Source organism: Erpetoichthys calabaricus, chromosome 12 (assembly GCF_900747795.2).
Source record: "Erpetoichthys calabaricus chromosome 12, fErpCal1.3, whole genome shotgun sequence".
Classification (NCBI taxonomy): domain Eukaryota; kingdom Metazoa; phylum Chordata; class Cladistia; order Polypteriformes; family Polypteridae; genus Erpetoichthys; species Erpetoichthys calabaricus.
This window is the reverse complement of record NC_041405.2, coordinates 134,485,178-134,507,646: the sequence shown is the minus strand read 5'-3', so window position 1 is coordinate 134,507,646 and position 22,469 is coordinate 134,485,178. Positions and strand designations below refer to the sequence as shown.

General features: G+C 41.9%; 1 protein-coding gene across 2 annotated transcripts in view; it reads left to right on the top strand.

Moving 5' to 3' along the window:
* The window catches only part of tnfaip8l1 (tumor necrosis factor, alpha-induced protein 8-like 1), a 29,724-nt gene extending 17,863 nt beyond the window's left edge, over positions 1-11,861 (top strand). The window contains exon 2 of one of the 2 annotated variants that reach the window (XM_028816301.2): positions 10,826-11,861. In XM_028816301.2, coding sequence (XP_028672134.1) covers positions 10,828-11,388 — 561 coding nt within the window. In that variant the 5' untranslated portion in view covers positions 10,826-10,827 and the 3' untranslated portion in view covers positions 11,389-11,861. Of the gene's footprint in view, positions 1-10,822 lie in introns of both variants that reach the window. The other variant, XM_028816299.2, reaches the window with a different exon arrangement.
* The last annotated feature ends 10,608 nt before the right edge of the window (positions 11,862-22,469 follow it).

The window sequence follows — 22,469 nt, the reverse complement described above, 5'->3', positions numbered from 1 at the left end:
GGGCAGCTGTTTCAGAGAAGCCTGAGCCACAACATGATATCATGGTCAAAGTTGCTTAGCCATTCTGATATTTGGTCAAACCATAAGTGAAATTATTGAGCTGTAACCACATTTGTGCTAATCTAACAAGCAGGTGGACCTAAAGGTGGTCACTGAGCATATAGAGACAGACATATTATGCAGAGACATTTGGTCATGTGTGTCACCAGGCTACATTTGCACTGGTGGCGCTTTCAGCTCATCACATCCTCCTGGGCTTCCAGAACACAAATGTGGGTGACATGGAGTGCAGAAAGCAACTGTCTTATGGCTTCCAGTGTACAAATTGGGCTAGTGACTGCAAGGGTGTCTGTTCTTCATCGTGGAATCACACATAACCTGTAAAGAGAATGGCCTCTGAATATACACAACGCCAATCAATTTCAGGTTCCTTGCTTAAATACTCAAACGTTTTAAGGTTTTGCCCTATTCAAAATAAAAAATGCCTAGGTAATGTTTTTTTTATCATATGTAAAAATAAAACGTGCTGCTTACATACCATAATCAGACTTTTCCCATTAATAGTCCCCAGGGGCAGATTCCGATTATATCTCTTATTCAGCCTGGGAGCTGGCAGCTGGAAAATGTTGTAATAAATCAAGAAGCCTGGACTGACCAACAAAAGTTGCTGCCAAAAGGCTGATTGGAAATGAGAGGAGGCATTAATGTTTGGTGGAGGCGCCTGTTCAAGTTCTGCTGAGGACATTGCCAAGAGTATGTCATTCTTGGCAGCAGCATGGCCAGTATAATGCCACTGCTACAAGAAGTTCTTGGAGGTCCGGTCTTCTGCCCACAGCTTTTCTGTATCTGCATTACTGCACATGCTTCACGTTGGCCATATCATTTATGTATGTATGGTCATGGTGGTCGTTACACGTGTCATCTCTTGGCTCGTGACTTTTCAGAAATGAAATGCTGGATGGAGCACAACCTCATAAAACTAAACTAAAATAAAATCGGGTGCATTTTGACTGGCATGAAGGCCTAGTTTAAGATTATAATTTCTTTCTTATAAAGCCTTTCTCTGCCTTATTGAACCTTTGGTATTATTTGGATTTTCCTTTTTCTTGCTCAACTCCTATAAATCACATTTTTTTTGCTTTACCTCCTCCCCCACCATAACCTGTCATCTATGGGAGAAGAGTGAAAGCTTTAGATTCGTCAAAAATTTTGATCTCCAGTTTTTGACAGATCTCAACGTTTTAGGGTCCCCAATACCAAAAACATTGATATCTTGATGATGGGAGTGTGTCTATCTGTATTTGTGTCTGTCTGTCACAGTTTCTTGAGGAACGGTCTAGAACACTGTCGGGCAACTGGTGCGCCATGCCGTGGAATTTTCTAGGGGCGCCGCGAAAACTTTTCTGAAATATTTAAATTGCTACTGTTTTTGAACTTTTGGTTGATTAAAAAGATAATGTTTAAAAAAATATATTTTATGTTGGAAAAACAGATAACGGTTAATCAGATTGTTGCAGTTAAAATTTTTGCTGTTCACCATTCATCATAATATCAACACAAGCGGTGTCACAAACACAACTCGTGAGACTTAAAAAGTCTCGTTGTTAGAAGATCTCGCTCACTGTACGGATAGAAGAAGGCAGAGCAAATATAGAACGAGAAAACACGAACGCTACATTTCGGCTCTTGCCAACGAGAGAGTATCTCTGTAGCTGCAGCTCTCACCACTTAATTGTCTGAGTATTACTATGGAAAAATTAACTCTCTGTGAGCAAGGTTTTTCAACACTTACGGAAATTAAGTCTAAGAAATGCGAGAGACTTCAAATGATCGACAAGGAAATGTGCGTCTGTCTTTCGAAAATTGATCCTCGCATCAATCTCATATGTGGTGAAAAACAATCTCAACGTTCACATTAATTAAATTTAAGATTTATCCTTTGATTCCTTTATTAATAAGATGTCTTTCAAACTTGTAAAATTAACTGTTTTTATTGGCGATTGTCCATAGATTGTGCCACCACGACTTTATTTATGGGCAGTCCTTCAGGTGTGCTGCAACTCGAAAAAGGTTGCCTTTCACTGGTCTAGAACTAAAATGGCTGGATGGAAAAGTACCAACCTCGAAACTTAAGCCTGTTATGAGATGACGATGTGCAGATTAGTTTTTGAGCCATTTCATGCAAGAGAAAGAGACACTCTAGAGCAGGGGTCGCCAGCTCTAGTCCTGGAGGACCACCGTGGCTGCAGGTTTTCATTCTTTTCTTAACTAGTGACCTGTTTTTGCTGCTAATTAACTTCTTTTGAATTAATTTTTAATAGACTTGCTCTTGAAGACTCAGACCCCTTAATTGTTTCTTTTTCCTTAATTAGCATCCAAACAATAATGAGATACAAAATGAGCCAAAACAGGACCAGCAAACTGTGACCATCATACAATATCTGAAAGTAAAGAATGATGAAGGTCTCAGGAATGTTGGTCTGCTCAGGTCCACAAAACATTTTAGCAGTTGTTCTTAGAAAAGAGAAAATCAACAATTTCAGAAATGTCTGCTATTAAACAATGAGAGCAGCAACAAGCCATGGAATTAAAGAACGAGTTTAATTAACAACAAGACTCTATGCCTCATTAAGCAACTGGTTGGAGTGAAACTGGTTGGAGTTTAAGGCCCTGACTTAGTTGGTCTTCTGTTGGCTTACTCACATTCCTTTTCTGTTTGGGTGCCATTTATGGAAAGAAATGAAGCGATTCAGAGGAACGATGAAGAAATTCAGGGGAACAAATGTTAGAGAAGCAATTCAATTAAAATGAATTCATAAGAAGTTAATTAGCAGCACAAACAGGGCACTCATTTAAAAAAAGGGTTAGAATGAAAACCTGCAGCCACGGTGGTCCTCCAGGACCGGACTTGGCGACCCCTGCTCTAGTGGAACCCTCAAATATCATAATTCTGCAATTAATTATGAATTCTTCTTGTCAGTTGCTATCATAATGACCTATTTTATGATCAGACAGAGCAGCATCAGAGCGGTAAATAATTACTGTAATGTTATAGAATAGTTTGGTAACTTGGCTCCTAGAGTGCAAAGCCAACTGCTGCTCACGTCTGATTTTTTTTTTTTTCTTCTTTGACTTTCATAACATCAACATTTCCATGTCACCCATTCATTTATGCATCCATTTTCATACAACTGTATCTATTTCAGTGTCATGGGGGAGCTGGAGCAGCATCAAGTAAAGAAAGAAAGGGATGCCAGCCCATTGCCAGTGTTCCAGCTCGGAGTCACAAATCTGCCTCAAGGCCCTGTCACATTAAGTGACTTTTCCAGTGATTTTTTTTTTCAGTCGTAGCCATCTTTTACATAATCTTAGTAAGTCGGAGGCAGTTTGTGGCGCACCCCCATGAAAACATTCACATAATGTGACATATCTAGCAGCTCACACCAGTTAGTACACAATTTGCTCTGACAAAATCAACCAAGGTTAGACTTTGTCTTCAGTTGTAGGGGTGGGCTTTACATGCATGAGAGCTGACAGCCAATGAATGCTCATTCTGGAGTACAATGCATAGAATGCATCGACGAGGAATTAGGAATGCAGGTCTTTTGGACCTCACAAACAAAAGAGAAACTTGTCTGTCTCATGTGCTTTATGTTTTATATACCAGCAAAGAATGGAAAAAAGAAAAAAGGTCAGACATTGAAGGTGAACTTGCTACAGCTGTTAACCTTTCGCACAGCACTGACGCCATCAGGCAACATGTTATTGGCTGTCAGAGAAAAGGACAAGCAAGTCTGCGCAAGAAGGTCGGCACTCAATCAGTAAATGTGACGTGGACTGTGATTTTCAGTCCTGTAATTTGACATGATGCAGCAAATCTGACATACCCCACAACAAAAAAAGTCACGTAATGTGATATCAGCTTAAGCAACACAACAAGCACATTAGAAAGCAACTCTATGTCTGCTATGCTGGAATATGAGTTTCTTCTGTGACCAATCAGGGAATGAGACATTGTATTGAGCAGGATCCAGTCAGGGATGGGCTGCAAAATAATCTTGAGCAAATCAGAGTGAAATGAGTTGGAATTTTTAAAAGTGTACGTTTTCGCCCATTCACATTACAACACTGAGGTTGTATTTTCAGAAGAATACTACGACTCTGGAGAGAGCATTTTAGGAGCTGAAAACACAGGGGTAGTGTGGATGAAAGGTGATAAACAGAGACTATGGTCTGTGTTTTTAAACTAAAATGTAGCAGTAGGGACAGGACCCAAAACAAAAGCATCCTGCTGCGGTATTATAAAAGCTTATCTGGTCTTGTGGGGGACTCCATCAGCCTCCTCCTCCTCCATCATTTTTCTCCAGTCTGAGCAGGCTGTCAGTCTTCTTACACTTTCAACTGATGTGTGTGCTGTCGGTGATGGAGCCTTCAGTTGTGTTGTACCCAGGCTGTGAAATGGCCTGCACCATTTATGCTACGTTCTCTTTAAAGTGGGAAGTCGGAATTTCCAAGTTTCTAGTTGGAATTTTCAACTTTGAAACTTGGGGCTGGTCTGTCAAGCGTGAGTTTGTCCAACTTCAGATCATGACGTTAATCCAAAATAGCTATGCATGCCATGAAATTTAGTGAACACTGCAGTATTTATGGTTTATTAGTACTTCTGTCTCTTAGTGTCTCATTACATCAGTCGCACACACTGCACTGTCCAACTTCTATCCTATGGTGTATGTACCGTATATACTTGCGTTTAAGCTCTCCTGCAGATAAGTCTGGACTTGATTTTACTGTATAATTTCCGGTATTTTATAATGTCGGTCGTATAAGTCGAATGCGGAAAACTCACGCTATTGGTCCAAGAGATTATGATATGCTAACAGCCACCTGAAAGAGGAACCACGGAGCACACAGCCTTTATTTCTATGTATTGTGCCTGCGTGACCACACAGTAATAACTGAACTATTCCGAAGCGACGTTTGCACTGTTTTGTGTTTTTTGTATCTCACACCCTCATACACCTTTATCGTAAGAGCATCCCTTATCTATGGTGGAGCTTTCAATCAAAAGAAAATATGAAGCTGGTTTTAAATTAAAAGTCATTGAGGTGGTAAAAGAAATTGGTAGCTGTGCTGCTGCAACAAAATTCAATGTGTCTGAAAAACTGATGCGAGACTGGAGGAGGCAAGAAGATGTAAAAAAGAAAAAATGTAAGTGTCGCATTTTTGAACGGGCGTATAAGTCGGGGTCTGACTTTATGATCGATATTTCAGGTTTCAAGACCCAATTTATACATGAGTATGCACAGTATACGCAAAATACTGCATAATGTGTTTTTATCAACTGCTGTTTATTCTGATGGAGCAAACACAACAAAGGTTTTCCTGGACACGTCCATATTGGTGTTCTGAATGTTTTACTGGAGTGTGGTCAACTCGGATGTGACGTCATTCCCAGCTCTGACTTATGGGGTGACTGGAACACAGCATTAATTTTGCAAAACATTTGTAGCCCCTCTCTCACTTTTACTACTGCCTTGTTATTTTCTAATTAGATCTTAATTTTCTATTGCTTTTGATTTGATTGAATGATTATTTTCTATTTCCATTATTTCCTACTTTATAACTTTGCAGAGAACAGCAGTTTTAGTGTTTATTGCTTCTGAAGTGACTGATATTAATGAATATACGTACATTACTGCATTTGTTGTCTGATTTTTGCAAGTATGCCAAAATTATCATAGCAAAGGTGCTCTATAAAATGTCAGTCAAACATTCACCAACCCGCTTTATCCTAACACAGGGTCACGGGGGGTCTGCTGGAGCCAATCCCAGCCAACACAGGGTGCAAGGCTGGAACAAATCCCGGGGAAGAGCGTCAGCCCACCGTAAGACACACACACCCACACACCAAGCACACACTAGGGACAATTTAGAATCACCAATGCACCTAACCTGCATGTCTTTGGACTGTGGGAGGAAACCCACGCAGACACGGGGAGAACATGCAAACTCCACGCAGGGAGGACCCAGGAAGCAAACTCTGGTCTCATTACTGCGAGGCAGCAGTGCTACCACTGCGCCACCTCCATCAAATATATTATCTTATCATTTATTTTAGATGCTATATTTGGGTAACTGGGTTCTCCCAGAACTAACAGCAAATGGCCGGGGTGGAGGGTTGTGTGGTGAAACTGATGATCGGTAAGTTGGTTTATAATGATTTGCAGATTTCATGACTCCTTTTCTTCCATATTTTCACATTCTTTGCTATACTAACTGTATTAGAATACTGTATATCTGTCCCCCACTATAACGCTGCTCACATGTAGCTGGACGAGGTCCTGCTCAGCGTCTCAAATCATAACGGCTATGTTATTAGTACATTATAGACGATGTGTTATGCTCACAAACTGCTGACCGCACACTCCTTCTGAAAACAGTCAGCAAAATTATTGGCAGCGTCACTGGCATCTACAGTATAATTGAGCAGAGCTGAATTTCAGAATGGTCTTTCTTAATCCTGGCCATTCTTGTTGTGAGAGCTATACAAGACACTTGAAGTGCAGTCTTTCTCTGTTTGTATCTTCCACTTCTTCACTGTGTGCCGGCCACAATAATTTAACCCATCATACCAGCATGTGCCTTGATACGAGAGTAAACCAAAAGGTAAAGGCAATTTAAAAATTCCGTAGTAGTTGCAACGGATACATGTTGACTCGATACAAAACGTTTGTGTTGGCTTATGGGTAGTTCAAACACTCATAGTGCAGTGCTCTGACGTTAGCCTAGTTGAAGCCAAGGACAAATAAAACATGGAAGCTCTGCTGCGGGATTGCACCGGTGTTGAACGACACGGCCCAGTGAGAGTTCTTTGGGCAGAGGGAGTGAAACCTGCTGAAATGCTGACAGGCTGCATATTCGTCATCAGTTTGTGTCCAGACCCCCATTCTGAATTGGATGGAGATCTGGACTCTGACTCAGCCACTCCAGGACATTCACGTTGTTGTTTTAAAGCCGTTCCAGTGTAGCTTGGGCTTCATGATTTTGCAGTCATCATCTTGATGGAAAACAAATCTTCTTCCAAGGTGCAGTTTTCTTGTAGACTCTGTCAGCTTTTTCTCCAGGATGTCTCTGTAATCTGATGCATTCGTCTTACCTTAACAAGCCTTCCAGGGCACATTAACAGTCATATGAAAAAGTCTGGGAACCCCTGTCAGCCTGCATAATAATTGACTCTACTTTCAACAAAAAAGATAACAGTGGTATGTCTTTCATTTCCTATGCACATCTGAGTACTGGGGTGTTTTACGAACAAAGATTTTTAGTGAAGCAGTATTTAGTTTTATGAAATTAAATCAAATGTGAAAAACTGGCTGTGCAAAAATGTGGGTCCCCTTGTAATTCCTCTAATTTGAATGCTTGTCACTGCTCAATGCTGATTACTTGCGACACCAACTTGGTTAGATTACCTCGTTAAGCCTTGAACTTCATAGACAGGTGTGTCCAATCATGAGATATAAAGATATTTAAGGTGGTCAGTTGCAAGTTGTGCTTCCCTTTGACTCTCCTCTGAAGAGCAACAGCATGGGATCCTCAAAGCAACTCTCAAAAGATCTGAAAACAAAGATTGTTGAGTATCATGCTTTAGGAGAAGGCTACAAAAAGCTATCTCAGAGGTTTAAACTGTCAGTTTCAACTGTAAGGAATGGAATCAGGAAATGGAAGGCCACGGACACAGTAGCTGTTAAACCCAGCAGATCTGGCAGGCCAAGAAAAATACAGGAGCGGCATATGCGCAGGATTGTGATAATGGTTACAGACAACCCACAGATCACCTCCAAAGACCTGCAAGAACATCTTGCTGCAGATGGTGTATCTATACATCGTTCTACAATTCAGCGCAATTTGCACAAAGAACATTTGTATGGCAGGGTGATGAGAAAGAAGCCCTTTCTGCACTCACGCCACAAACAGAGTCGCTTGTTGTATGCAGATGCTCATTTAGACAAGCCAGATTCATTTTGGAACAAAGTGCTTTGGACTGATGAGAGAAAAATTGAGTTATTTGGTCATAACAAAAAGTGTTTTGCATGGCGGAAGAAGAACACCGCATTCCAAGAAAAACACCTTCTACCTGCTGTCAAATTTGGTGGAGGTTCCATCATGCTGTGGGACTGTGTGGCTAGTTCAGGGACTGGGGCCCTTGTTAAAGTTGAGGGTCAGATGAATTCAACCCAATATCAACAAATTCTTCAGCATAATGTTCAAGCATCAGTCACAAAGTTGAAGTTACGCAGGAGTTGGATATTCCAACAAGACAATGACCCAAAACACAGTTCAAAATCTACAAAGGCATTCATGCAGAGGGAGAAGTACAATGTTCTGGAATGGCTGTCACAGTCTTCTGACTTGAATATCATCGAAACTCTATGGGATGATTTGAAGCAGGCTGTCGATGCTCAGCAGCCATCAAATTTAACTGAACTGGAGAGATTTTGCATGGAAGAATGGTCAAAAATACCTCCATCCAGAATCCAGACACTCATCAAAGGCTATAGGAGGACAGCATCTAGAGGCTGTTATATTTACAAAAGGAGGCTCGACTAAGTATTGATGTCATATCTCTGTTGGGGTGCCCAAATTTATGCACCTGTCTAATTTTGTTATGATGCATATTGCATATTTTCTGTTAATCCAATAAACTTAATGTCACTGCTGAAATCCTACTGTTTCCATAAGGCATGTCATATATTAAAAGGAAGTTGCTACTTTGAAAGCTCAGCCAATGATGAACAAAAATCCAAAGAAATTAAGAGGGGTTCCCAAACTTTTTCATATGACTGTAAAACAGATCTCTGCAAAGTGGTCTAAGTAAATTACAAGTATGAAACATAAAATATATGATCACATAAGTGTTCATCTAAATCAACAATGGTGCAGCCGATTAGTTTTAAAAATCAAAGAATTAGTTCAGGTTTCAGTTGATTTTAGTATAAATGTATTTATATGTGGAAGGCCCAGCTTGTGGTGGTCAGTATGGGGATGGGTGTGGGCTAACATGTACAACGAAGACAAAAGAACACTCCAGGTAACTCCATATAAAGGTGATTGAAAACTACAAGTTTTAGGGAATGGAGAGTCTCTAAAGCACTGACTATACCTTGGAGCCCAGTTAAGTTGACCATTAATAAATGGAAAGAGTGTGATAGAACTGTAAATCTGCTAGAGCAGAAAACTGAGTGAATGCAAGAAGCTGACCAGTGATAGAGGTCACCAGGAGACCTCTGAGAACTCTGTAGGAGTTACAAGCTACAGCGGCTGAGATTGGTGAGACTGTGCAGACAACAACTGTGCCTGTGGGCTTTACCAGTCACAGCTGTATGGGAGAATGGACAAGAAAAAGTCACTCTTTAAAAAAGCAGAAGACACATGAGAGACTCATTTAGGAGAAGGCCTTATGTTCTGATGAGACAAAAATGGTTTTTTTTGGCCATCAAATGAAATGACATGTTTGAACACTGCACATTATCAAAAGCACATCATGGCATGGCAGTGTCTGCATCAGGCTGTGGGGATGCTTCTCGGCTTCTGAGGGGAAAATAAACGCATGGAAATCCTGAAGAAAAATCTCATGCAGTTGGCAAGAAATCTGCGCCAAAAGAGAAGATTTATCTTCTGGCAAGATGACAACCTCAAGCTTAAAGCTGAAGCTACACAGGAATGGCTTCAAAACAACAATGTGAATGTCCTGGAGGGGCCGAGTCAGAGCCCACATCTCATATCCAATCCAGAATTTGTGTTTGGACTTGGGAAAGGCTCTTCACTGAGGATCAACCTGCTATCCTGTCAGCAGGTTTCACTCCCACTGCCCAAAGAAATCTCACTACGGCATGTAGTTTAACAATGGTGCAATCCCACAGCGGGACGGCCAAGTTCATTTGACCATGGCTTCAACTAGACTAACAGCAGAGCGCCGTGCTGTGTGTGTTTAAACTATACCCATAAGCCCTCATGAACGTGTTGTGAACAACATGGCAATCTCCTGGCCAAGTCAGAGTCTGGATTTCATTGCAAATAAGAATCTGTGGCTGGGCCTGCCAGAGGCCATTCACTCACAACCCCCAGGCAGCCTGACAGAGCTTGCAGAGAAGAATGGAGAGACGTGGCAGTGTCAAGATATGCAAAGCTGATAGTGAGCTGTGCGCGCACACACACACACACACACACAAGGCTTTCATGGCTGCCAAAGGTTATGAACTTGGTACCGACTTGAACGGGGTGAAGATTTGTGTGATCAGTTATTTTGAGTTCTAGATTTGTAATTCATTTCAACCACTTTGCAGAGATCTCTTTTTACTTTGACATTTTTGATTACCTCTCACCTGAAGATGAGGCCTGAGTTGCCTCGAAAGCTTGCATATTGTAATCTTTTTAGTGAAAGGTGTCATTTTGCTTGACTTCTCACTACATCAATAATGGCTAACACGGTGCAACACCGTAGTACTACACTTTGACATTAAAAAGTCTTGTGGTGTGACAAAAAAAAACAAACGACGCACACCCTAATGGGCACCATTGGCAAAGAGCCGAGACACAGGTACTTGAAAACAAAGGCTAGAAGCCATGAACAGGTAAGAAATGGCCTGTGAACGTGCACACTTAATTAAACACTTGTGTTCCCTCACACACACACACACACATGGGTTCAGGGTCATGTACATGCCCCACACACAATGTGGCTTCCTTTTTCAACCTAAACTAAGCTCTCTTCCCAATGATCTGCCATCATTTCTAATTCTTGTTCTGCTTTCTCTCCCAACAGCAGAAATGGATGCCTTCAGCACAAAGAACTTGGCGCTTCAGGCACAAAAGAAGCTTATGAGCAAGATGGCCAACAAGACAGTGGCTAACATGTTCATTGATGACACGAGCAGTGAGGTGTTGGATGAACTGTACCGCGTCACCAAGGAGTACACTCGCAATCGCAAAGAGGCGCAGAAGATCATCAAGAACCTCATCAAGGTCGTGGTCAAGCTGGGCGTGCTCTACCGCAACAACCAGTTTAACGCTGATGAGCTTGCCCTGGTGGAGCGCTTTCGCAAGAAGGTCCACACACTGGCCATGACGGCCGTCAGCTTCTACCAGATTGAGTTCACCTTTGAGCGCCGTGTCATGTCTGCAATCCTCAACGAGTGTCGGGAGCTGCTGCACCAGGCCACTAACCGGCACTTGACCGCCAAGTCCCACTCTCGCATCAACCACGTCTTCAACCATTTTGCAGACTGTGAATTCCTGGCTGCCCTTTACAGCCCTTCCGATCTTTACCGTGTCCATTTGCAAAAGATCTGTGATGGCGTCAACAAGATGCTGGATGAGGGCAATCTCTGACTGCCAGCCCACTGCCCATGACACACCTTGGCAGAATGAAAAAGACAATTAGAGGTGCTGGCAAGTTGTGTTTGTCATTGGCACAAGCTGATTGGTCACGGCCTACAGTTCTGAGGACAGCGACTCTCAAATTACCATAAGCATATGTAGGGGAACGTGGTTGGCGCAGAGACACAATTTGGGGTGGGTGGGGGTTATTTGAGCTGGCACTGACACATAGTGAAGGTCTCGGGCATGTTGGGTGGCACTGACATGCTGAAGGCCTTATGCATCTGGACTGTCACTTAAACTTTGTGGAATTGAAGCACTTGGGTTGGCACAGAGAAATTTGGAGGGGTGATGAGGCACTTGGGTGGAGTGGCATAACCATGAAGGATAGGGGGTTGATACATGTACAAAACAGGTTCTGTGGCACTTTTGTTGGTAAAAATACAAGGGAGAAATAGGCTGGCACACATATCAGAACTCCAAAGGCTCTCGGGCTGCCACAGAAACAGTTATGAGTGCACATTAAAGGCAGTCAAGGCACCCATTTACTTGGAGTGGCATCAATCACTGAGCTGATCTGACAAGGGAAGGCAGCCTGAATTTGTTGAGTTTCTTCCTGCTTTTTATTGTTTTTTAAATGATTCTTGATTATTTGGCAAATGCCTTGTATTGTACAATTTCAAGATATGTTACAAATTATTTAAATTTGTGTTATTTCAATCACAGACATGTTTTAGTGATTTGCTTTATCATGAATGGGCGAGTCAGGATGAACCAGCCACGTTGTGGTTTTTAGAATCACACACAGCCTACTAGGGCATCCACAGTTACTGGACTGGCACGAAGTCAAAAACGGCCTTCTCGCTTGACATGTCCAGCACTTATCTGATTTCCCTAACATGGCAGAAGGCCATTTCAAAGAAGGTCTTATTAGGAAGGATAGCTGGTGGAGGACAGAAGGAGGCCTCCTGCCATCTCATCTCTGACTCCGTGGCTCAAGCAGTTTTGCTTGCCTCGAGTTGTGTTTCCTACTCCACATGCTATGTTTCAACATGCTATACCAGCCTTCTGGCTGATGCCCTGCACCTCTGCAATAGATGATGGTGTTGGCAGTAATTTGTAGATTGGTCACGTCTGATCAGAGGCCAGGTAACACTATGCCGTCTTTGAGCTGCAGCTCCACTTTGGAGGGGGGAGACAGGATCACCCCTAGCCCAGCGGATGCAGTGCTTGGCACTTTAGGAGGCTCCATTATACAGTTCACCACTGCTCTTCGATGTTTGTGTACAATGCCACCCCTGGTGTCACTTGCTGTTGGGGATGGCTTTTCTATGCAATTTTAATATGGTGTATATACTGTATCTCTTTATAAATGATTAGTATTTTTGTTGTGTCAAATTGTTAAATTCTTTGAAGAAGGCCACATCTCTGTGTTCTGCATTTATAAATACATGTCTGAGGCACTAAGCCTGATTTTATCTGTTTTCTTGGGGCATTTTATGTCTTGAAAGTCACACAGTTTTGACTGGTAGGCTATGTATGGAGTGCCTTTTGTTTGCTCTCACTTGAGACCTGAGGATTTTCTACTTATATGGTATAAAAAAGACACAAAGGTCTTCTTTTGATCCCCACTTTTTCACATTACAGGGTCACTTGGTGTCTGACCCTAATTGGAACTGGCTGGAAGCAATCCGGGATGTCACAACAGTCTAATAAAAGACACACTCAGGCCAAAGTAAAAGTGGCACCTAACCTGACGTGCTTGTCTTGGAGATGTTGGAGGAAGTCATAGAAACTGCAAATGGGATGGGAGTTGGAGCAAAGTCCTCGGAGCTGGGACTTTGCCCTAAGGACTTTGCTTTAACTATACTGTGCCAACCTCCACGTATTCATTCATGGGAGTATTTTGAAAACTTGCACATTCTATTTTGAGGGAGCCAAAACTTTGATAGATAGATATCAGATTGATAGATAGATAATACTTTATTTGTCCCCAAGGTAACCTGGTTTAAGCCAACACCAGCTGGGAGCCCAGTGCCACTCACTCACACATTCCAGTTTAATGTGCTAATGTGATGTGGGAAGAAATTGGAGTATGTGAGAAAGTCAAAAGAAAATTAGGATGGGACCATTGTGCCACACTGCTGAGTACACTTTGAATCTTATGTTAAAATTTTACAACTGCCAGGCAAATCTGTCAATTGAATACAACAGAGTAGCCTGGGAGTCATAACTGGGTATAATCTACAGTGGCCTGGTACTGGGGAAATAAGTAGGAAAATCAGTTTAAAGTCACTATTAGGTAAAAACAGCATACATATGGCATATTCACAAAATAATACAATATGCCCATGGACCCCAGTCGTATTGTAACACACAGATCTGGCCTAATAATGACACGTTTACTGGATTGAGATTATCCTCTGGTGGCCGTGTTTAGTGCACCGTTAATACTAAATACCAATGCATTACCTACAACTCTTTCCACAGTCCGCACCATCCCGATCTACTTGACATCACTTTCTCCAGTTGTACTGGTGTATGGAAGTTTAGAATAGATGGATGCAACTTTATTTGTGGCAGAATAAAATTCAATCCAACGCGTTAACTAAATTGAAATGTAATGCATTGGCACATGGTGCGTTTCTTCTTGGCCTACAGAGCCGTTAGTCCATTATGCGACGTGGTCGGCCGCCTAAGGGCGTTGTCATCCGGGCATCACGGGGCGGAGTTTATGAAAACTCAAGTAGCGTCCGCTCCGGACTGTTCCGCCCACTGGACCGCAGTATTGACATAGTGGTTTACTGGTTTCGGTAACTGAAGTGGCGAGCACCCCCACTATCTAATCTCCAGAAATATGTCAAGAATACGAAATGAAAGCCTTGGACACCGAGGAGCGAAGTTTGTGTAACTCATGGGGCGTGCGCGCCAGACACCGCCTAGGGCACCATATGGACTTTGATCGGCACTGTCGACACGGTTTTATAATTAAAAACACATCAACCCATTGATCGATTACTTATCACTACGCCAAACAATTTTCGTGTCAGTTTAAAATGCAATATAAAAAAGTATGGCATGTTCACGTATGCCCATAAATCGTGTGCCGTGACCAAAAAGCAACGCAAACATTCTGCATACAGCTCGAATGTATTACATTTCGATTCGAAGCTATATTTTTCGTGCCAGAGCTAAATATAATCAAATGACTAATTAGAATCAAAGGCGGTGTTAGAGGCGTTCTCAACAGTGTGTTCAACCAGCGAAAAAGACGGCGAAAGGGGAGTTGATAAGGCAGGGGATCCGCCGTCTCATCAAACGGGTGGAAGCTGGCGATGTAAATGGCGATTTCATTCTTGTTCTGTGTCGAAAAAAGGGCAAAAAATATATAATACCTGCTTTTCGTTGAGGGGTTGAATAAAAAAGCTAACAAATCAAGCAAACTAATGTTTCACCTCGAAAATGTATCAGCATGACTTATATTAGCAAGTATAAAAAGAAAACAACTTTAGACAACTATACATGGGAGTAAAATTTTTCAGCGAGACCTAAAACACACATCTCGCCGATTCAGTTAATTACTCCACTGTGTGCGAAACCTAAATCAGCCGCAGAAACCACTCACCTCGACTGTTGACGTCGCTGGCTTCAACTTTTGACGCTGATTAGTCGTTTGATGACATGTGACGCGGTTATAGCGCAGCGGTCTCGAATCGAAATGCAGTACGCTCAGCGAAATGTAACGCGTTTACTTCGCTTTTTAGTTATCAAACGCGATCTATGGCCATGAATGAAAATACAATACGCGTTTGTATTGCATTGTACACTGACACGAAAACTGAATGGCGCAGTGAAAAATCAATTAACCATTTGGTTGATATGTTTTTAATGTATGAGGATATTTCAGAAAAAATATAAAATGTACAGAATTGTGTCAAGTGTGTTTGATTTTTTTTGGTAATATTTCTGTTTCTTGGTCATCTGTAAAAAGTAAAATCCCCTCTTGGGGATAAAATAAATGAAACACAATGATATGTGAGCATAAAAATTGTTTCATGAAAAATGTTTTTGTTAGTTATTTCTTTGTTTATTTAACAATCTTTTCATTTATTTATGTCAGTGACACAGCATTCAACACAAAATACGCCATGAAATGAACTCTACCATTTTCGCCCATCATAGTTGAGAAGGTGTGCCCAAGCGTGTCCTGTGTGTTTACTGGTGAATCACAGGTAGAGGGGACGCTTACAGTCACAACTTTTCATGAGGCTGTGGGTCACGGGATTCCCATGGCGATCAAAGCAAAAGCTCAAATTGTGACTGTGCGTGTCCATGGCGGATAGGTTGCCCGGAACTGCTGCATAAGGCGGCTACATTCATTTAAGAAGTCCTTCAGAACTTTTGAGGCACTGCAATGAGCATCTTGCCAGCTAGACATAAGCGGGGGTCTGTTCAGCCTTGTGGGAGTTCATTTATTTTCTGACCAGCCCCTGCTGAGTTGGATAGCGAAGACAGTATGATGGTGAAAGACCTGAAACCCTGGAGGATGTCATTGAAGATGGGCACAGCTGTGGCATCATAACATGTATGCACACTCCATACTTTACTGTCACATTTTACAATACATTTATTTATTTGCACATTTGTTTCATTTTTTCTGAAATATTTCTCCATAGGTGGCAGATGGAATGAGGTACTCAGGGTCACACAGGGGTTTGAACTGACAGTCTTGCACTTTTACAGCCCTGTGCTTGAGCCCGTAGCCTTCACTTAGACAGCACTACATTTAATGCCTGTCTGGATGTTCACGGTTGGTATTTTATAATCTCAGCATTGTTGAATGCAGATGTTATCGTGACTGATCCACTCCTCTTTCAATTTACATGACATGAAACCAAAAGTAATACATCGCCAAGAGAATCCTATTCCAGTATCATGATGTGGTCTGAGGCGTCAGGGTGAACTCATTTCTCCAAACGTTAATACAAATCGTTTTCATTGCCAACTGTGTGTTATTCTTCAATGTGAATGCTTCATTGATGGAAACAGTGTGTAATAGCGAATAGAGCCACTGCCTCAGTGCCATGCTGTCATGGTGTCTAGGGTTCATCCCTGCTTTATACACAGAGCTCATGGGGTCAGCTTGGACACTCCTGCATTGCTGACAGGCAGATTGTGGAAGATGAATGACTTCATAGAATTCTCTGCTGGTGTCATGGCCAGTTCATACTGTTGCTTTTAAAGCCAGGGACTGCATTGTATTTGTAAAAGCTTTATTATGTGCTCTCTTGTGTTCTGAAAATTCCAGCTTTGTCTATATCAGTGACTAGCTGAGGTGCCCAACATTACCCGAGTATCCACCTTAATAAAGGATAAGTGTCTGTCAGGTTGCTATGTCTCTGTCATTCCAACAGATGGTGCATCACAAACATTAACAGTTAGAATGTTATATGCTGTTTGGTATGGGATTCAGAGACATATGCATTGCATTTTTCATTTCAACAAATGGTGCATCACAAACATTTGTAGTAATAAAATACACTGCATTTGTCATTCCAACAGACGGCGCATCACAAACATTAACACTGTTGGTATGCTATATGGTATTTGGTATGGGATTCAGAGACACATGCATTACAGTTGTCATTTCAACAAATGGCACATCACAAACATTTGTAGTAATAAAATACACTGCATTTGTCATTCCAACAGATGGCGCATCACAAACATTAACACTGTTGATATGTTATATGGCATTTGGTATGGGATTCAGAGACACATGCATTACATTTGTCAATTCAACAAATGGCACATCACAAACATTCGTTGTGATGGATTTTATTACTACAAATGTTTGTGATGTGCCATTTGTTGGAATGATAAATGCAAAGCATTTTATTATTACATTCATTACAAAATACATTCCAGTAGATAGCATTAATGCTTGCAGTGCACTGAGGTCTATGTTGATTAGATTTCAAACTAGTATTAAGGTAAATAAAAAAAAAGTAAAGGCAATTTGAAAATTACATGATCACCACAACAGTTAGAAGCTGATGCAATACAACACCTTTGCAATGGCTTCTGGGTAATTCGTACAATCACAGTGCAGCACTCTGCCATTAATCAATTTGAAGCCAAGGTCAAATGAACAGCAGGATTACACCTTTATTGAACAAGGCACCATTGTGAAATTTATTTGGACAGAAGGAGTAAAACCTGCTGAAATTCACCGCAGGGTGTTGGCTGGTGCAGATCAGTAAGCTATTTGGATGCCCATCTTGAGCAAACTTTATGGTACACCAAGTCAGATCATTCAGATCCATTGCAGATATCCAAAAGTGCAGTAATAGTGGAGATTGTAATCTGTCAGCCTTCTCTGATGAAAGCATTCGCCATGTAGATGTGGGCTTGTGTGTGGGAATGCCCTGCATCTCTTCAGGACCATCCACTATAATGGCCTCCTGATCAGGCAAAGGAACAGGAAGGCAAGAGAACAGGATCCATCTCAGCCTTGTATGACAGCAGGGTTGAATTTTTCAAACATGTAAGGTTTCACTTTGATAAAAATGTTGTGCTAGTAGTTCACTTCAGTGCAATGCAATTCGTGTCTACATGTGTGACCAACATGGAGCAGGTCACCTCTGTCCAAGTCCCGAGGCCAAATTTCATTTCATTGGTTATGTAGAATGTAGCATCACTAAATAATAGTTAGTGGTGATTGAAACCATCGAGTTTCCTTTGTATGTGGAGCAAAATTTACCATCAATTTTGCAAATGCAAATCTCACTAAAAAGGGCATTTCGAAGTTTTGAAGAATTTGTTTAGGGTTCAACATATGGAACATTACTCCTTACAAGGGCAATTTTCTTCTTCTGTGTTGAAGGTACGCCATAGTCCATGTCACCTTGAGGTGAACGCTACAGCTCTGATTGGCCAGTTTGGTAACTACTTATTTCCTGAAACCCGTTTCTATTCGTCTTCCAGTTTGGAAGTTGGCAATGAATGAAAATGTTAAATATTGTAAGGGAATGTCAGTCCTGAAGAGCCGCAGTGGCTGCAGGTTTTTGTTCCAACCCAATTTCTTAATGAAAAGTCAATTATTGCTGATGAAGCGCTTATTGCTTAAGTGACATTTTGATGCTTCATTTTAGTGGTCTCACTTGCTAAGGTTCCCCACCCTTAATTGCTTATTTCAATCTTAAAGAGCTGCATCCACTGTTTTAATGGCTCCTTATTAGCAATAAGATGTAAATGACAAAGCAGTCAGCAGTTCACCATCTAGCTTGTTTCGATCTCTGTGTGTTCATCATGCACTGTTTGATTTATTAAAACACTTAATAGAAAATGTGTCAGACTGAAAATTATGCATTTCAGGCTTCAAATCATTTGGATGATATCCTTGGAAATTAAAAAAAATCTACGTTATTAGAACCTTACATTGCAGACTAGCAAGCAATAAAATTAAATAAGGTCTGAGACTGGCAAGGATTGGTTTCTAAGTAAGCAATTGGGTTGGAATGAAAACCTGCAGCCACCGCGGCCCTCCAGGACTGACATTGTTCACCCCTGACAAAGGCTTAGCACGCAAGTATAAATCAGCCTTAAGGGTTTGGCAACACTGTACACCCTTTTTGGACCCATACAGTATATATTTCTAATAAAGGGATCTACATGGAAATAAACATCAAGAAACTGATTTTTGGAAACTCAGCATAGTGTCACAGATAGCCGGGACGCCTCTTCACTGTATGGACCGGCGGTGCAAGCCTGGTCAGGCCAGTACCTTCCCCGGAACGCTAGATGGCAGCTCAATTGGGTTGCACCGGTGCCTAGGACTCCTGCAGGGCTTCATGGGAGTTGGAGTTTGGTGCAGCCCTTTTGGAATCCGCGGGCGCCACCAGGGGGTGCTGTAGCTGCTGCTGAGCCCTACAGAGCAGCTCTTTAGCCAGACCCACAAGTGCTGCCAGAATTAGGTCTTCAAGCACCTGGAGCACTTCCAGGTGCATTATAAAAGGAGTCAGCAGGAGGGAGGATGGAGATGAAGCTTGCTGGAGAGGAGTGATGGAGAAAAGGAAGAGAAAAGAATTACTATTGTGTGGTATTGTGTTCGGGACTGTGTTGTGTGCTCGTGGGAACGGGGAAGAGGCTCTCCACGAGGGAAGAAAAAGGAAATAAAAGCCCTGTGTGGTTTGAACTTGTGTCCTGCGTCTGTCTGTGTCATGGCTGGCCTTTACAATGGATAAACACAACTGATGATTAATCAAAAAGACAAACACTTAAGACAAAAGCTGCAATCCAGAAAGACATTTAAATTGTTTTCTAAATTAGATAAGATGAAAACGCTGTACCTGCAGTCTTAGAAGAGACCAGTACAAAACTCTGAACATGCTTCAGGCGGGGTCCTCCCATTAGTCCCAGTGCACTCCTGCGGCCTGATGAGAACTGCAGTCTTCACGGTGGCACTGGTTTTTGGGTTGCCCCCCTTCATTTCAATACGACATTTAGCCAGCAGCAACACACATGCAGTGAAAATCAGTTCACCTGTTTTTGTGTGACTGGTAAACAGAGAACCAGATTATGATTTTATTTATCTAGACTAGGGGGCTTCACCCCCTGCCTGCTTCGCTCACCAACCCCCCTGCCTGCGCTACGTGCCAGCAAATTCACGTCTCTGCCGCTCGCATATGTGGATTTCATTTTCACCAAACAACAAATCTTTTAATTCTTACAGATATGTTACTTCATTAGGAAGAAACTCTACCTTTCCCTGATGGCAACACAAATTAGATGATCTACAAGTCTCCGACTTAAAAGTTTAAAGCCAAACAATAACTACATACTTCTGTCATATCCCCTATGTCCATATATTCGATCTCTTTTCGCTTTTACCTTTTCGTCAATATTGCATTGAATTTTGATTCCGTGTTTGGAATTACATCGTGACAACACAACGTATAACTGCCCGTGAGTGAATATCATTTCTTTCTCTCTACACAAATTGTGTCTGACAATAGCATTCACACAAATGAGAAATGATTGAACTGTGTGCGTAGTTATGAGGGCAGGACTTGTCCAAATCTCTTTGCATAAAGTCTTGTCTCACGGGATTTCACTTTCACCAAACAACAAATCTTTTAATTCTCACAGATAGGCCTCTTCATTGGAAAGAAACTCTACTTTTCCCACAACATGAATTAGACGATCTACAAGTCTCCGATTTAAAGTTTAAATCCGAACAATATATTCAATCTCTTTTCGCTGTTCCGTTATTTCACCGAGTAATATTTTCCATTTTTGCAATAATGCGATCTTTACTATCATTTTTTTTGAGACTTTCGAATTTTCGCACTTCCATTATCTCTAACCTCCTCTGCATTTGTATCGCGCCAAAGTTTTTGAATTCCTTAAGATGTACTACTTTGTCATCTACTCTTTGTCTTTTATTTCCGGCGCCGGGCGTGGTTAAATCTCTTGGCACAAAGACTCGTCTCGCGGGGCGTGAAAGTGTTTCTCCGAGAATGTCACGTCTCGTCTCCTTCCACGATTTTTTTTTATCTAGAGAGATAGATATGGTGGTGTCTCTCTAATTCAATATAGTACTTCCAGCATTGGAGGGCGCTAACATTCTGCTTGCCTGTTATGGATCTCTGGATCTGTGCACTGTTCCTGCCTGCTTCAAGTCGTCCACCATCATTCTAAAATCGAAGGTCACAGGCCTGAATGATGCCTTATTCTGAATTATCTCAGTAATGCTACAAATGACTTCCTGGACCTGTTTAATTTTGCATACAGAGCCAACTGGTTTGTGGATAATGCAATGATTTGAGGAGGAGGAGGTTAGAAGCATGCACTGATACAGCATCTTGCTGCACCCACCACACGATGAACCACCTCAAGATCCCGGATTAGGAACCGAGTGCAGCCGTGCAATGAGTGGCACCTCAACACCAGTGGAACAGCATGAGGTTTTGTACAGAGGCTGGAGTCCCAATCCTACAGGTTAATGTCATACGCATGACGGAACAATTGCAGGTTAAGGGACTTGCTCGAGGGGCCAACTACGTGGCATTTTATGGGATTCAAACCAGCAACCTTCCAATTGCTGCGGCAGATTCCTAGCTTCAGTGCCACCATTCTGCCCTAAGTGAATTTAGGTCTGCGCTTTATTTACCAACACCTTGATAAGCCAGTGGCATTTGTGAGGGCCACGTTTGTGGACTTCAGTTCTGCTTTCAATACAATCATCCCAGAGCTCGTGGATAAGAAACTCACCCATTTCAACCTGCCATTGGATCACCGACTTTCTTACAGAAGGGAAACACACGTCTGACCCATTCACCCTCAGTACTGGTGCACTGCAGGTATGTGTCCTTTCCCGGTTACTCTTCTCACTTTATATAAATGACTGTACCACTGGTGATTCATCTGTCAAATTTCTTAAATTTGCTTATAACATAATATTAATATTCAAATAATGAGTCCATATACAGACAAGAGGTGGAAAATCTGACATTGTGGTGCAGCCATAATAATTTGAACCTTAACATTCAAAAAACTCCGGAGATGATCATAGATTTCAAGAAACAGGCACCTGTTCACCTACCACTTGCTATAAAAGGCGTCACCTGTTGGAATGATGGAATCCTTTAAGCTTCTGGGCACTGTGCGATCACAAAACCTTAAGTGGGACAAAAACATCACATGCATTCTTAAGAAAGCCCATCAGAGAATGTTCATTTTGCGTCAGTTGAGTAAAGTCAATCTCCCTCAAGTGATATCGGTCCAATTGTACCCAGCCGTCATCAAGTCCATTATGACCTCAGCTGTAACTGTCTGGTTTGGTGTTGCCTCTGCTCAGTCGATGGCCAATCTGCAGCACATAATCAGAGTCTGTGAAGGTCGTAGGATGCAAGTTACTGCACAATGAAGGCCTCTAAGAGTCCAGAGTAAGGAAAGATCACTACTGCTCGACGCCCTCATCACCTGCTCCAAAGACTTCCGTCCAGCAAACGTCTTCATGCAGTGAAAGCTACAACAGTTATTGTGACTAATCAGGTCTGAGCTTCTACCCCGTATCTCTGTATACCTGC